Raw genomic sequence first — 13,891 nt, forward strand, 5'->3', positions numbered from 1 at the left:
GACTTTTACTTTTCTTTAGATGTTCACATCTATATTTCTATATATATTGTTTTATTTATTGCATGAAGAGTTTATTCTCTTTGTAGGTTTTTTCTAGTTTTCTAGCAGACACAGGAATAAAATATTGCCTTTAATGTCAGTAAGGTTTGAATTTGTTATGCATCACTACAACAGAGTATCTTTATAAATATTAACTAATATATTAATCGACAGAGACACCAGGCTCTTAAATTTTATTTCCCTTTGCTTGAAAAATGGTCTCTCGTTGTTTGAATTGGCATTTCCATGCCCGCTAAGTAATGTTTATTTGATCATCTGTATTTCCTTTATAAATTTGAGTTTTTTATCTTTTACCCTTATTTGCTGTTGGATTGTCTTTTTCCTAGTGATATAAGAAACTATTTACATTTAGAGAACGTTGAAACAATGATAGTTAAGTCTGTGATAAAAAGAACTATGATAGCCTGGTGGTGGAACATGCCTTTAATCCCAGAATTTAGGAGGCAAAGGCAGGGGGATCTCTGTAAGTTCGAGGACAACCTGGTCTACATGAGTTTCAGGATAGGCAGAGCCACACAGAGAAACCTTGTCATGAAAAGAATTAAAATATATATAAATTTATATATAAAATCAGAGCAGTGATGGGCAAGATCACAAGTTGGAAGCCAATCTGGGCTACAAAGTGAGACCTTATGTCAGAAAAAGCAGCTTGTTAGAGGAAATGTTAATGACTCATTGTTCAGGAAATAAAACTGTAACTCATTAATAAATTTTGATATTAATTAGACAACTAAAGAAAAACAGTGTCTTAGAGGTTAAGCGTAAAACTCAGTCTCTTTGCCGTTTCTTCCTGTATTTATAAAAGTTATTATACTACTCTGCATCTAAGGGTAAAGTAGACAATAATTGTGCCTACCTTATGAAATGAAATAGCTTCAACACTGTAAATGTCAGCGGATACTGTCACTGTTTGGAAAGTTTTTCTTCTTAAGAATAAAAGAAACAACTTTAATAGACTCAGTAACATTTGCTTAGTTTTTAGTCTTTTAGAAAGCAACATTGAAGTGCATCTAGGTAGAGTTCCTAGTTTTAAAGACAATATTTTATGTAAGTTCTTATTACTTGAAACTTACCTTGAGAAAATAGTTTCAAAGGAGCATAGCTGTATCCCTAAATATGTCTTACTCATCAAAACCTATAATATTAGCACTAAATGAGAGAAAAGTTTTAGTTAACTTAGGGAAATAGCCTATAGATGGCATGTTATAATTAAGAGTAAAGAAAGACGCAGGGCAGTGTTTGATTTGATAAATTAAAATAGCAGAATATAGAATAATAATTAGTAGTGACAGCAACAGAATAGATCCTTGAGGGAAAAAGCTTAAATATACAGAAAAAACGATTTGTTGCCTTTTGCATAAGTAATTAGATGTTTAGAGGATTATGACCATCGATATGGCAGATGAGCATTTGCTATCACTATTATGTTTACAGTTTTCAACATTAATTATGAACCTTTTATTATATGAATCAGGTCTAAAAGAGGCAACAACTAGTATTTGATCTGTCAGCTTAATGTATTAATATATATTTGTATATAGCTCTCAATATTTTTTCTTATGTGAGGATCTCTTTTACAGACATGTTATGCCAAGAGGCTCTGGAACTGGTGTTTACAACAACAATGCACCACCACCTGCAGCTTACCAGGGCAGCTTACACAGGCCACTGTTGAGAGGGCAAGCTCAGATTCCAAAACTTATGTCAAGTAAGTTTTTTCTGATTGGTTATTTTATATTCTAAATGAAATATGAGCAAAGGCTGCTTTTCATCCTTATTACCAAAAAGATTGGTTGCTTCGCTGGAGAAGTAGAATTAAGCAATTCTAGAAGAGTTGTAAGAGAACACTTAATGAGAAATCTTCCAAATAGTTTCTCTCTTGTTTATATCTAGCTAATTAAGGTGAACTGAATTTCTTCCTTTTCTTTCTTTATAAATCTATTTCTGAGTTAACTACACAGAAAGAGATGTATGTAGTTGATGGGTGTCTATCTGTTAATTCAAATATTTGAAGAGTTGAAATTGTGATCATTTAGATGTTAAAGGATAAAAGAATTCCTATCTTGGCCCAAATTGTATGTTAGTGCTACCTAACATGAAGCCAGGCATTGCTTTAGTTGGTAATACCTCTTATCTGAGAGAACCTTGACCTTTCTTTCTTTCACTTCTCAAAACTTGTGTTAGAGACAGTTTATAAGTCAACTACAAAAGAATATAGTATTTTGATTGCCATAGTAATGTTAGAAAACAGTTGAGTACTTAGGTTTCCCATTGATTTTAATTTTATTCCCATTTAATGTTATTTTTAAGCCCATGGCTGTACTCATTCACCATGAAAATACAGATCAGGCTACTATCTTCATACAGCCTTTACTTTTCTATTCCTGGTTTTCTGGTTGATATCCAACCAGGCAAGGGTAGCAGTGGGGAGACTGTAGTAGAAAGACACTTGTTTGTTTCTGCCTTCCAGCCCCAAAATAACCACAAAGAAACTTTACTATCACTGCTTGGCCCATTCTCTGGCTTCTTATTGGCTAATTCTTACATCTAAATTTAACCCATTTCTAATAATCTATGTAATGCCATATGGCTGTGGCTTACCAGGTAAAGTTCCCTCTGGCTCTGGTAGGACTGCATGGCTTCTCTCTGACTCCACCCTTCTTTCTCCCAGCATTCAGTCCTGCCTACCTCTGTTCTACCCTATCAGGCCAAGTCAATTTCTTTATTAACCAATGGTATTCACAGCATACAGAGGGGAATCCCACATCAGGGATTGACAGTTTGGCTTTGGCAAGAGGTTAGCATTTGTTAAGTCAGAGGTGCAATAACACTTAAAATCTATTTTTTTTTGAATGTTTGTAATCTTTTTACAAAAATTTGATTTCAAAAGAAGGATGGGAGCAGGGAATATGACTCAACAATAGATCTTTGTCTTGCTTGTCAGGGTCCTGTGTTTGATCTCTGCTACCATATGTAATAAAAAGAAAGAGTGCTGCTTTAGTGCAGAGAACTCAGAAGTCTTTAAGCTTCTCTCCCTCTCGCTCATCTCAATTGTTTTGTTGTTTTTTGTTGTCTTTGAGATAAGATTTTGTGTTTGCCATAGCCCTGGTTGGTCTCAGACTTCAGAAATTTGACCTTTGGCGGGGAGGGGGTTTGAGACAGGGTTTCTCTGGAACTAGCTCTTGTAGACCAGGCTGGCCTCGAACTCACAGAGATCCACCTGCCTCTGCCTCCTGGGTGCTGGGATTAAAGGCGTGCGCCACCACCACCTGGTTTAGACTTCAGAAATTCTTTTGTTTAGTCTTCTGAGTGCTGGGACAACAGGCTCAATCTGTCACAACAGATTTAAGCCATCCTTTCTTGATCCAAATTCTATCCCAGTACTTTATGTCATACAATCAGACATTGCTTTAGGTGGGTATGCTAGGTAGTTACTAAAGTGCCAGGTAAAATTGGAGATTGTTAGGAAGTGTCTGTGCTTATCACAGTCTTAATGCCAGTTGATTTACAAACCATTTCTAACTTGAAGCACAGATTTTCTGGACATAGTCCCTAAGAAGAAATGAGTTCTTAAGGTCTCATTCTCTCAGGGCCCACTTGTTATCAGGTATGCTATCTGATGCTCTGCTTTGCTGTGTTGTATAACTTACTGAAATAGAATGCAACATCATAGCTCACTGTCAGGGAAACTTTGCATTGCAACAGTTTTCTTTTTTCAAGATTTACTTTTATTTATGTGTCTTGTATGTGTTTGTGTACATACCACATGTGTATGTATGCCAGTGGAGAAGGTATAGATTCCCCTGGAGCTGGAATTAACAGGTAGTTGTGAGTGTTGGGAATGAGTACTCTTGACTGCTGCCATCTTGCCAGTGTCTTATTCTATTTTTTTTGGGGGGGGGGGAGTGCAGAAGGGTCCAGAGTTTTAGTAAGTTCACTGGGAATCTAGGTAGTGCAATAGCTGAATACCCACTTTGCTTCTAATATCTAGCAGATGACATTTCTGAGTGTTTCCTTCCTTGTCTTTGTTCTTAATGCCTGCTGTGTGCAATGGAGCAGTCTAATCAGTTTGAAAGAACTCTACAGCCTGAGATTTTGGTGGGAAATAGTAAGAGCATGTCCAGATCATTTTCAAAGCCAGTTCTTTACTGACACTTTCCTTTTCAGTTCTCTTTTTTCTTATGGCTTTTAACCATTTGTTTCTGTCCATAATTGAACCACATAAGAAAAAGAATTGATGCTGGGTGGTGGTGGCACAAGCCTTTAATCCCAGCATTTGGGAGGCAGAGGCAGGTGGGTCTCAGTGAGTTCCAGAACACAGAGAAACCCTGTCTTGAAAAAACAACACCCCACCCCACCCCCAAGAAAAAGGAATTGAGAGGCCGAAATGCTGGAGCCAATGTAATTAATCTTCGTTTAGCCACTGTTTCTTAAGATGATAGTTATCAGGAATTCTTACATACTGCATGTATATACTTCTATACTTCATGGGATGAAACAAGCTTGCACTGCAAAGGGAGAAGCATGTGTTCACCATTTAACAGCTCCTTCTATCCCTTATTCATGAAATGCCTAAGGTAGGATAACTTAAAAAAAAGATTTTTTTTTTTTAAGGCAAGGTTTTTTTGTGTAGCTCTGATTGTCCTGGAACTCACTCTGTAGACTGGACTGGCCTCAAACTCACAGAGATCTACCAAGTACTGGGATTAAAGTCATGTGTTACTACCGCCTGGTCCAATAAAGAAATTTTATCTGGGCTCTTCATTCTGAAAGAGTAGGGTTAAAGAACTTCATTTGTTGCTGAACCTTTTGTTGGCAGAGCCCTAAAGCAGTATTGGGCAGCAAGTAGCAAGAGATAGGGATATTTTCTAGGCTTAGTAAATTAACTGTGATTTAGTCATGGGGGGGCCCATGATGATCGTAACCTAATCGTAATCAATCTTTTGTTTCTCCCTGTCATTGTCCCTTTATGTCCCGTTCCTTTTTGTTTTTCAGACAAGATCTTAGTATTTTGTACAGGTTTCCCTTAAGGTTTTGGGCTAAAATGATCCTCCCTTAAGTAGCCTGGGACTCCACCCCCTTAATACCTCACAGTGAGAATCATATTTCAACATGTCATCCTAGAGGGACACTTAAGCCATAACTAACCCAAAGCATTATGTTCCTAAATTTCAGTAACAGCCTACTACTACTGTGATCTCTTTGGATAGTGTCTGTTAGATACTCACCTTTAACTCTTCTTCTTCCTCAATTTATTATATATTCATAATTATATCATTATTATAACACATTGGATGTGTCTTTTTTTTTTTTAAAAAAAAAAAGGTGGCTCAGTGATTAAGAACAGTGGCTTTTCTTCCAGAGGACCCAGGTTCAAGTCACAGCACTTATGTGGTGGCTCACAGTCATCAGTAACCCTAGTTCCAGAGGATTAGGGGAATCTGACATTTCTCTTCTGACCTTCGAGGGCACTGCATGCACATTGTAGACAGACATGTGCAAGTAAACATCCATAACAGATAAATAAATCTTTAAAACACACACACACACACACACACACACACAATAAAGGCCTGATTGTGACTACCAAAAATCAGTTGCACTAGGCATGATAACACACATTTCTAATCCCAGCAGCATTTGGGAGGCTAAGATAGGGGGAGGATTCCACAAATTTGAGGTCAGACTGGGTCACAGAGGGAGACCCTGTCTCAAAGAACAATATAATCTGTCATACAGTGGTAGTGCACACCTTTAATCCCAGCACTAGGGAGGCAGAGACAGGCAGATCTCTGTGAGTTCGAGTACAACCTGGTCTACAAGAGCTAGTTCCAGGATAGTCTTCAAAGCTACAGAGAAACCTTGTTCAAAAACAAAAAAACAATCCAACACATCTGTGGTGGTTTGACAGAAAATGATCCTAAAAGGATTGACACTATTAGGAGGCGTGGCCTTGTTGGTGTAGCTATGGCCCTTTTGGAGGAAGTGTGTAACTGTGGAGGCAGTCTTTGAGGTCTCATATATGTTCAAGCCATGCCCAGTGTCTCAGATCACTCTGCCTAATCAGTTACAGAAATTTCAGCACCATGTCTGCCTGCTTGCCACCATGTAGCACCATGATGATGATGCATTAAACCTCTGAAAATGTAAGCCAGCCCCAATTTAATGTTTTTCCTTATAGAGTTACCATAGTCATGATGTCTCTTCATAGCAATCCCTAAGACAGCATCCCTATTTGGGAAATGCTACTAGGTCAGTGGTATTTGACTTTGGTGCTTGACTTAACAGGAGTCTTTAACCTGTAGAAGAAAATCACTCACTATGAAGAAAATCACTCACTAGAAATTTGAAGCTTGAAGCTTTGTCAGAAACTTTTATTTTAGTAAAATTGAAGACTAAAACAGCTGGGTAGTGATGGCATATGTCTTTAATCCCAGAACTTGGGAGGTAGAGGCAGGAACTCTGAGTTCCAAGCCATCCTGGTCTACAGTTAGTTTCAGGACAGCTAGGGCTGTTACACAGAAAGAAACCCTCTCTCGAAAAGGAAAAAACTTAAAACAATCAATCTTTTTTTTGTTTCTAATTTAAAAATTTTTAAATTTAACTAGCCCAGTTCCCCCTCCTGCTTCTCTCGCTTCCCATCCACTCCTCAGAGGAGGTAAGGCCTCCCTTGGGGAGTCAACAAAGTCTGGTATATCAAGTTGAGGCAGGACCAGGCACCCCCCCCACACACACCCATATCAAGGCTGAGCAAGGTATCCCACCATAGGAAATAAGCTTCAAAAAACCAGTTCATGCACCCAGGATAAGTCCTGGTCCCACTGCCAGCTCTCCCACCCCAACAGATAAGCTACATAACTGTCACACACTCAGAGGGCTTAATTCGGTCACATAGAGGATCCCCAGCTGTCAGTCCAGAGTCAGTGAGCTCCCACTAGCTCAGGTCAGCTGTCTCTGTGGTTTTCTCAGTCATGATCTTGATACCCCCTTGTTCATATAATCCCTCTTCTCCCTCTTCAGCTAAGCTCCAGACACTCAGCCCAGTGCTTGGATGTGGATCACTGTATCTGCTTTCATCAGTTACTGGATATAGGTTCTCAGTTCAGGCACCATCTCCACTATTGCTAGAAGTCTTAGCTGGGGTCATCCTTGTGGATTCCTAGGAATTTCCCTAGCACCTGGTTTCTCCCTAACCCAATATGGCTCTCTCTATCAAGATAACTCTTTCATTGCTCCCCCTTTCCGTTCTTCCCCTAATTTGGCCATCTTGAGCCCTCATATTTCCATTCCCCGGCCCCTTCCTTCTACTCCCTTTGAAGTTTACCCAGGAGATCTTAACTATTCCCCTTTCCTGGGGCCCTCCATGTGTGTCCCCTTAGGGTCTACTTTTTACCTAATTTCTCTGGACTAAACCACTGAATCTTAAAAAAATGTTTTTAGTGCCATAATTATTTTCTGTAATATGGTTTAAAATCCACTGAAGATGAACTATTTGGTCAAACTGCTACTTCTACCAACCGTCAGCCATTGGTGTTTCTTACTGTTGGTCTTTAGTTTGCCTTTAATGTGATAGTTTTGAGCTGTAATTGTTCATTTATTGATAACTTGTTGGAGTCAAGTGTAGCCCTGAGCACTCAGTATGAATTAAACATTGAGTTTCTGCATTCCAAAGAACCTGATGTGTGATTTCTCTTCATTTTGGACAGTAAACTTGTCAATTAGCTGCATTTGAAAAGTGATTTGTGATTACTGCAGTCAGTAAACATGGAATCTTTTCTGTGATTGGCACAATGATTAAATAAATTGTCACTTGAAAAGCTAATGGCAAAACTTGGTTGATGTAGCCTTAGAGCTCTAGAAAGGGATAGATTTTTAAAGACCAAAGGAAAAAATTAACTGTCTTTTTATTCCCCTTTGCGCTTGTACCTTCTGAAGTGCAATTCATTGTCTCACAGGTTTTTTCTCCCACTCAAAAAGATCTTCTGTTAGAGCCATACAAATGAATGGTAATAAGTTTGTTTTACTGTCTACTTCATTACTTATCAGCCAGGAAATATTTCTGCTTTATGAATACTTAAGGGCTATGTGTATTACTCAGAGCTACATGAAAAAAATGTTTAAAGATAGCTTTGAAAATGTCTCTTTTTTTTGTCATTTTTCTTTTTGGATTAAAAACAAAGGATACTTAATAATTATGACAAAAATTTTTAAATTTTATATTTGCTCAAGTTTTAGGAAAACATCATGTATTTGCTAATACTGAGATTATGTGGAAAGGGGTTGTTCTGAAAGTGAGGATTAAATATGGAAACACTTGATGTACCAAAAATTGTGACATGGGAATGAGTGTTTTATCACCATTTTCTAGAACTTAAATGTAGATTGTTAGGGAGTGCTTAACCCTTGATGCTTATGTAGTTAATTCCAGTTACTGAAAATAATGTTTTCTTAATTTAATGTGCTGCAGGTTTGAATTGAATGTGTGTGTATTGACGGTGGCAATGGCATTACCCTCCAATTGTACATGTTCTAGGAGAAAATAAATTTCCCCCTTTATTTTCAGAATAAAGTGGTCTAGAAAGTTTATTTGTAAAAGTCAAGTTTCGTGTGAAAGTTTTTCCTAAGTACCATAGAGAGTATGTATTCTGTGTTTATTAGGGAACATGGAACCAGACTTACAGGGTTAAGTTTTAACATTAAACAAAGGCATGTTTCCGAGGTGAAGTGAAGAAGCCTGTAAAGTGGTACTAAAGAGGGTCTGAGCAGATTCGTTCTGTTGGCTTTGTTTTGTTTGCTTATCAGACTGTTACCTAATTTTGTACATGTAAAGACATTAAAATAAGATATTTTTTTAAACATTTTAACTGATTCTTACTAATTTTTGTATACCATTGAATTTGTCTTCAAGTTTATAAATAATCAGAAAAAGTGCAAATGCTGATTTTTTTTTTTTTACTTTCAGTAGACTGCTTTCTCATAAATTGCAACTCATTGAAAATTAACTATGTTTAGTAAATCTCACATTTTCCATCTAAGGATTCCATACAGATGAAATAATTGCTGTTCTTGTAAGAATTTCTAGACTTTACCTGATCAAGATTTTCTTTGGGGCTGAGGTTTAGCTCAGTTGGTAGAGTGCTTGTCTAGCACACAGCCATGGGTTCAATGTCCCAGCACCATGTGTACCAGGCCTGATGGTGGTACTTACACTAATCCCCAGTACTCAAAAACTAGAATTAGCAAGGCCAGAAGTTCAAGGTCATTCTTGACTATATAGAGTTTAAGGCTAGGCTAGACTCTGCCTCAAAAAAAAAAAAAAGATAAAATACAGATTTTTCTGGCAATTTATAGTCGGTAGTTGTGATTCACTCGGGGCCCAACAGGCACCTTTCTTCTCCATTTCTGTGGACTTTATGGTAATAAGCTTCCAAAATTTCTACGGAGGCCTTGAGTTACATTTCATATCTGATAACCAGTGAGGAACCTCTCTGTTATGACTTGGCTTGACTGCTAGTAATTTTATTATTAAGCAATAAAACTGGATCTAATTCAGCTAGAGAGACTGCTTGATTTGCTGGTGAAGAGCATCCTTTCCATGAAAAAGGAGTGCCTCTTTGACTACTGGAAACCATGCTTGTTGGTATGGATATTTGGGTAGTATGTCCACATCTAGAGAATTGCCTCAGACTGTGGAGATGGAAGAAAGCCCAGCGCAGAGGAGGCCAGCTGTGTCATGTTACAGTCATCAGTTGCCACGTACTTTGCCCATTTGTGCTCTGTGAAATTTTTAAAAGTATAATTCTTTTTTTGTAATACAAAATTGTACATTTTTTGGTTCTTAACTAGGGATAAACTTTTATTTCTTCTTTCCTTTAAGAAATTAATTTTGAAAAGCATAGTTTTGGTTTGTGTTTCCATTAAAATATGGGCCTGAATACATATAGTAAGCTGTGCTGTCCGTGGTCTTAGGAGTCTGGAGATAGGTACTGTCCTCACACAGTGAACTCCCTACACAGTTTCTGGATCCAGCTGTTTTAATTAGGGTACAGCAGACCCTGCTAAAGGCAGATGGTAACAGCAAGGCTGCTGCCAGGAGCAATAGTTAGTTGATTCTGTCCCTCTGAGTGCTTTGAATGTGAATGTCACTCCTGAACAGGAGTTGATGGGTCTTTCCTTTCATGTAATGTTCAGTTTATGGAAGCAGCCATTGCGTTTCTTCTAAGTAGATAAAGTTGCCAGTTCAGATTTGCACTAATCAGGTAGAAGGTTGATGACCAGGAAACTGTAAAAGTGGGTGGTTCTTTCATTAGCTTCTCTTGGTGGGTTTGTATTAGACAGAGATTGTGTGCTTTCTGCTTGCCAGTGTCATAGCTAGCACACTCATGAGGAAAGTATCAAAGTGTAGTTGAATTACTATTACCAGTTCAGTGTGCAGTCATAAACAAGGCCAAGATCTTCTCTTTTGTGTATAGCATTTAAAATATACATGTAAAAAGTGTGTGTATGTAGTACATAGCCACACAGTATATATCAAATGAGAGAAAAGTGTGAGTATGGTAAAGGTTGCCAAAACCAACTTGTTAGCAACATAGACATAATCAGCAGAAGTCTTTGTTGATTCTGTTGGTTATTTTTACATTCATGGTTAATTCTGATTCTAGCTTGCTTAATTGGTTTACATGTTACCTCATTTCCTTTTCAGGACTTTGAATTATAAACTATGTGGACAGGTGATAGAGAATACTTTAACAAGGCTTCTATGAACTCCTTCTATTTATTTTCCAGATATGAGGCCCCAAGATTCCTGGCGAGGTCCTCCTCCTCTTTTCCAGCAGCAGAGATTTGACAGGTAATACTAAAGCAAGCATGTTTTAAATGCTGCCTGTATTGACATGGTGTGTGTGTGTGTGGGGGGGGGGGTTGGCTGCTTACAAAACCTACCTGGTTTGAAATAATACTTTCCCCCCACCCCAAATAATTTTTCCTACACCTGTTTTAGGAAATACGAAGTTAATACTTGGAATTAAAATGCTTGTGTTTATATAGTTTCCTATGTTCCTTAGTTCTCTTGGACTATATTTTATTGAAGCTTTGAGGTACTCTAAAAAATGCAACATAGCTTAAAATTGTATTAGGTTTTTGTCAGGCTAAACAAATTTCTTTTAAGCAGGGTTGTGCAGTTTAATGAGGCATAACTAATGGTGTACCACTTTTATCATGTCTGCCAGCAGCACAGCATTAGTACAGACCAGCTATTGATTCTTACTACAGACCTCTTCAAGTCCTAATCAGCTTCTTTGGTACAACTTTTTCAGGGCTGACAGGCCTATTGTAGGGCAGTGTCACTGTAGGTCAGTAGTTATTAGTTGCCACTGAAAACAGTTTCTTAAACTACTTAAGACTGAACTGAATTAAATGCAGAAGGGACTCAGAAGAGGATTATGGGATCTGCGGTCTAATAAGTACCATGGACTAGAAAGAATGTGACATGGTTTAATAACAAGGGATGTTTGACATGTGTTCCTTCATTCATAAGTTCTGTGTTCCTAAATCAGATTGGACTACCCATGAGAAGTCAGCTGGGCATGTTATGAATAATTTTTAACATCTATAGGATACTATTTTTAATGATGCTTTAAAATCCAAGCTGGATTTTATTTTGCCAACATCCATAAATGTAAAACTAAATGGAGTCCCATTCCAATTAAGCTTCCTTTTTCACTTTTCCAGTTATCTGTTTTTTTCGTTGCTGAGTTAACCATTTTGATCTGTTCACATTTGTAATGAATGGAGTGTATTAACAAATGGTGCTAGAAATAGTGCTCTTCTTACACAAACACTCAGTAGCTATTCAGATCCTCCAGAATTCTTTCTGTTGTTTAGTTCATGATTACCACAACGATTTGTGTAATTCAGCTATTTGCTGATGGTGTCATGCAAGTCATATTTTAAATTTAATACAACTGGTAAGCATATGTTGATGTTTCTAATGTATGTGCTCAAAGCATAGAACATGTATTATTTAATTATCATCAGGGAGCCCAGGCTGGCCTGGAACTTCCAATCCTCCTACCTTCTCCCAAATCTGAGAGTAGAGATTACAGATAAACAACACAACCAAATTAACATGATTTTAAAAGAGAAGTAAAGGGATAAATTTTTCTAAGTTATTAGACTTGGTTTCTCCCTATTGTTTTTCACGTCTTTGCTATGTTAATAACAATTTCTAATGATTATCTTCTGCTGAAGAAGTTTCAGCACTGAATTAACATCTGTTTAAAAATGTGTGTATGTTTCTCTCAGCTACCTTCTAAAGGAGATGCTGTTAATTTTCATTTTTACATAAAGTGAAACACATCATTCAGTAGCTTATCCAAGGTCACTCTTCCATGCTATTCTTTACCAAGAAACTTTTTAGTAGAACAGAACTCACCAGACTGTTTACTCTGAGCATAATATAAAGCCACAGCACATCAAAGGAGGTGAAGGATCGGCTTGCACTTCTGAGGCTCCTTCTGTAGTTGCAGCAGCTTTCCTTTCTCTGTGTACACATGTAAAGTATTTCTAAGACCACCGTCTTTGTCCCCTACTTTGCCCTGTCTATCATTTTCTTGTTCTTATTCTACCCTTACCAACTAGTATTATTAACCCGTCTGACTTTGTGAACCAAGGAAGCTAGGAATGAGTTTTGTATGTATTTTTAGTTGTTTTAGATACTTTAAAGCCACCCCTGAAAGAAAAGGTTAAAGGTAAGCATTTATAGAATCATTAACTCATGGTTTTTAGGGAAATGGAACTCTACTTTTTAGGTAGGGTTTCACTGTATGGCCATGTTGGTCTACAACTTGCACCTTTGTGTCTCAGTCTCCTGAGTACTAGTGAATGAAACCATTCTATTCATAAATAAAAAGTAAGTTTGAATTCTGCTCTCTTAAACTGTAGCTAATAAGTGGGTACAATCTATTATTCATTTTCATAGTACTTGTCAATTCCAGCTATTCAGACCTTACAAGACAGAGAGGAGGAGCCATTTTTTCTTTAACAAGAAGTTATGGATAGTAGATGGTGGTAGTCTTATGAGAGACAAGCTTTTGTAATTCGTAGTTCAGAACATTTCCAGTGCACTAGTTTTGAGTGTTGTTGAGAATCCTATTAGGAAAAAAAAAAGCTTTTGAATGTATCTTGTTTCCTAAACTTTGATATGTTGTCTTGAATTATTTTTTTTCGCTTTGTGATAGTAGTACTTTAAATTCATATATTCCTTTGGCCTAAAAATACAGTGAGAGGGCTCAGTGGGTAAAGGCCTCAGCAACGAAGCCTGACAAACCTGATTTATATCCCCATGGTGGAAGAGGAACACTAATCCTTCAACTTATCATCTGACCTTACACACATGCACACATGCAAATAAATAAATAAAAGTCTTATCTTTAAAAAGAAATCAGTAAGAGACCTACGTGGTGGCTTACATCTGTAATCTCAGAATTGAGCTGGGTGAGGCAGAAGAATTTGAGTTCAGAGCCTACCAGGGCTGCTTAGACTCAAAAACAAACAAGCCATTCTTCCCCTCCCCCAAACAAAATATTTTGTGTTATGGTGCCAATACTAAGCAGAGTTAGCCTGCATTTTAGTTATCTTTTCAACTATCGAAGGTGAGTGTTTATTTTTTTTTAATTTGTTTTTGGGTTTTTGTTTGTTTGTTTTTGTTTTTTACTTGTGGGTGTTCAGTTTAATGATGGAAAAACTTTTAAAAACTGTGGTTAAACATAGTACAAACTTAAACTACCCAAATTGGAGGCTTCATTTAACAACAGGTCTCCAGACCAGTGAT

At 37.4% G+C, this 13,891-nt stretch overlaps 1 protein-coding gene across 2 annotated transcripts in view; it reads left to right on the forward strand.

Annotated features, from left to right (window-relative positions):
• Positions 1 to 13,891, forward strand: part of Xrn2 (5'-3' exoribonuclease 2) — a 72,970-nt gene that overhangs the window by 53,500 nt on the left and 5,579 nt on the right. For both annotated transcript variants that reach the window (XM_050159527.1, XM_050159528.1), the window contains 2 exons: positions 1,641 to 1,768; positions 10,846 to 10,909. In XM_050159527.1, the coding sequence (XP_050015484.1) occupies positions 1,641 to 1,768; positions 10,846 to 10,909 (192 nt within the window). The remainder of the gene's footprint in view (positions 1 to 1,640; positions 1,769 to 10,845; positions 10,910 to 13,891) is intronic.

The sequence above is a fragment of the Alexandromys fortis genome, unplaced genomic scaffold (genome assembly GCF_014885135.2).
Source record: "Alexandromys fortis isolate MF-2015 unplaced genomic scaffold, M_Fortis_MF-2015_v1.1 scaffold_115, whole genome shotgun sequence".
Taxonomy (NCBI): domain Eukaryota; kingdom Metazoa; phylum Chordata; class Mammalia; order Rodentia; family Cricetidae; genus Alexandromys; species Alexandromys fortis.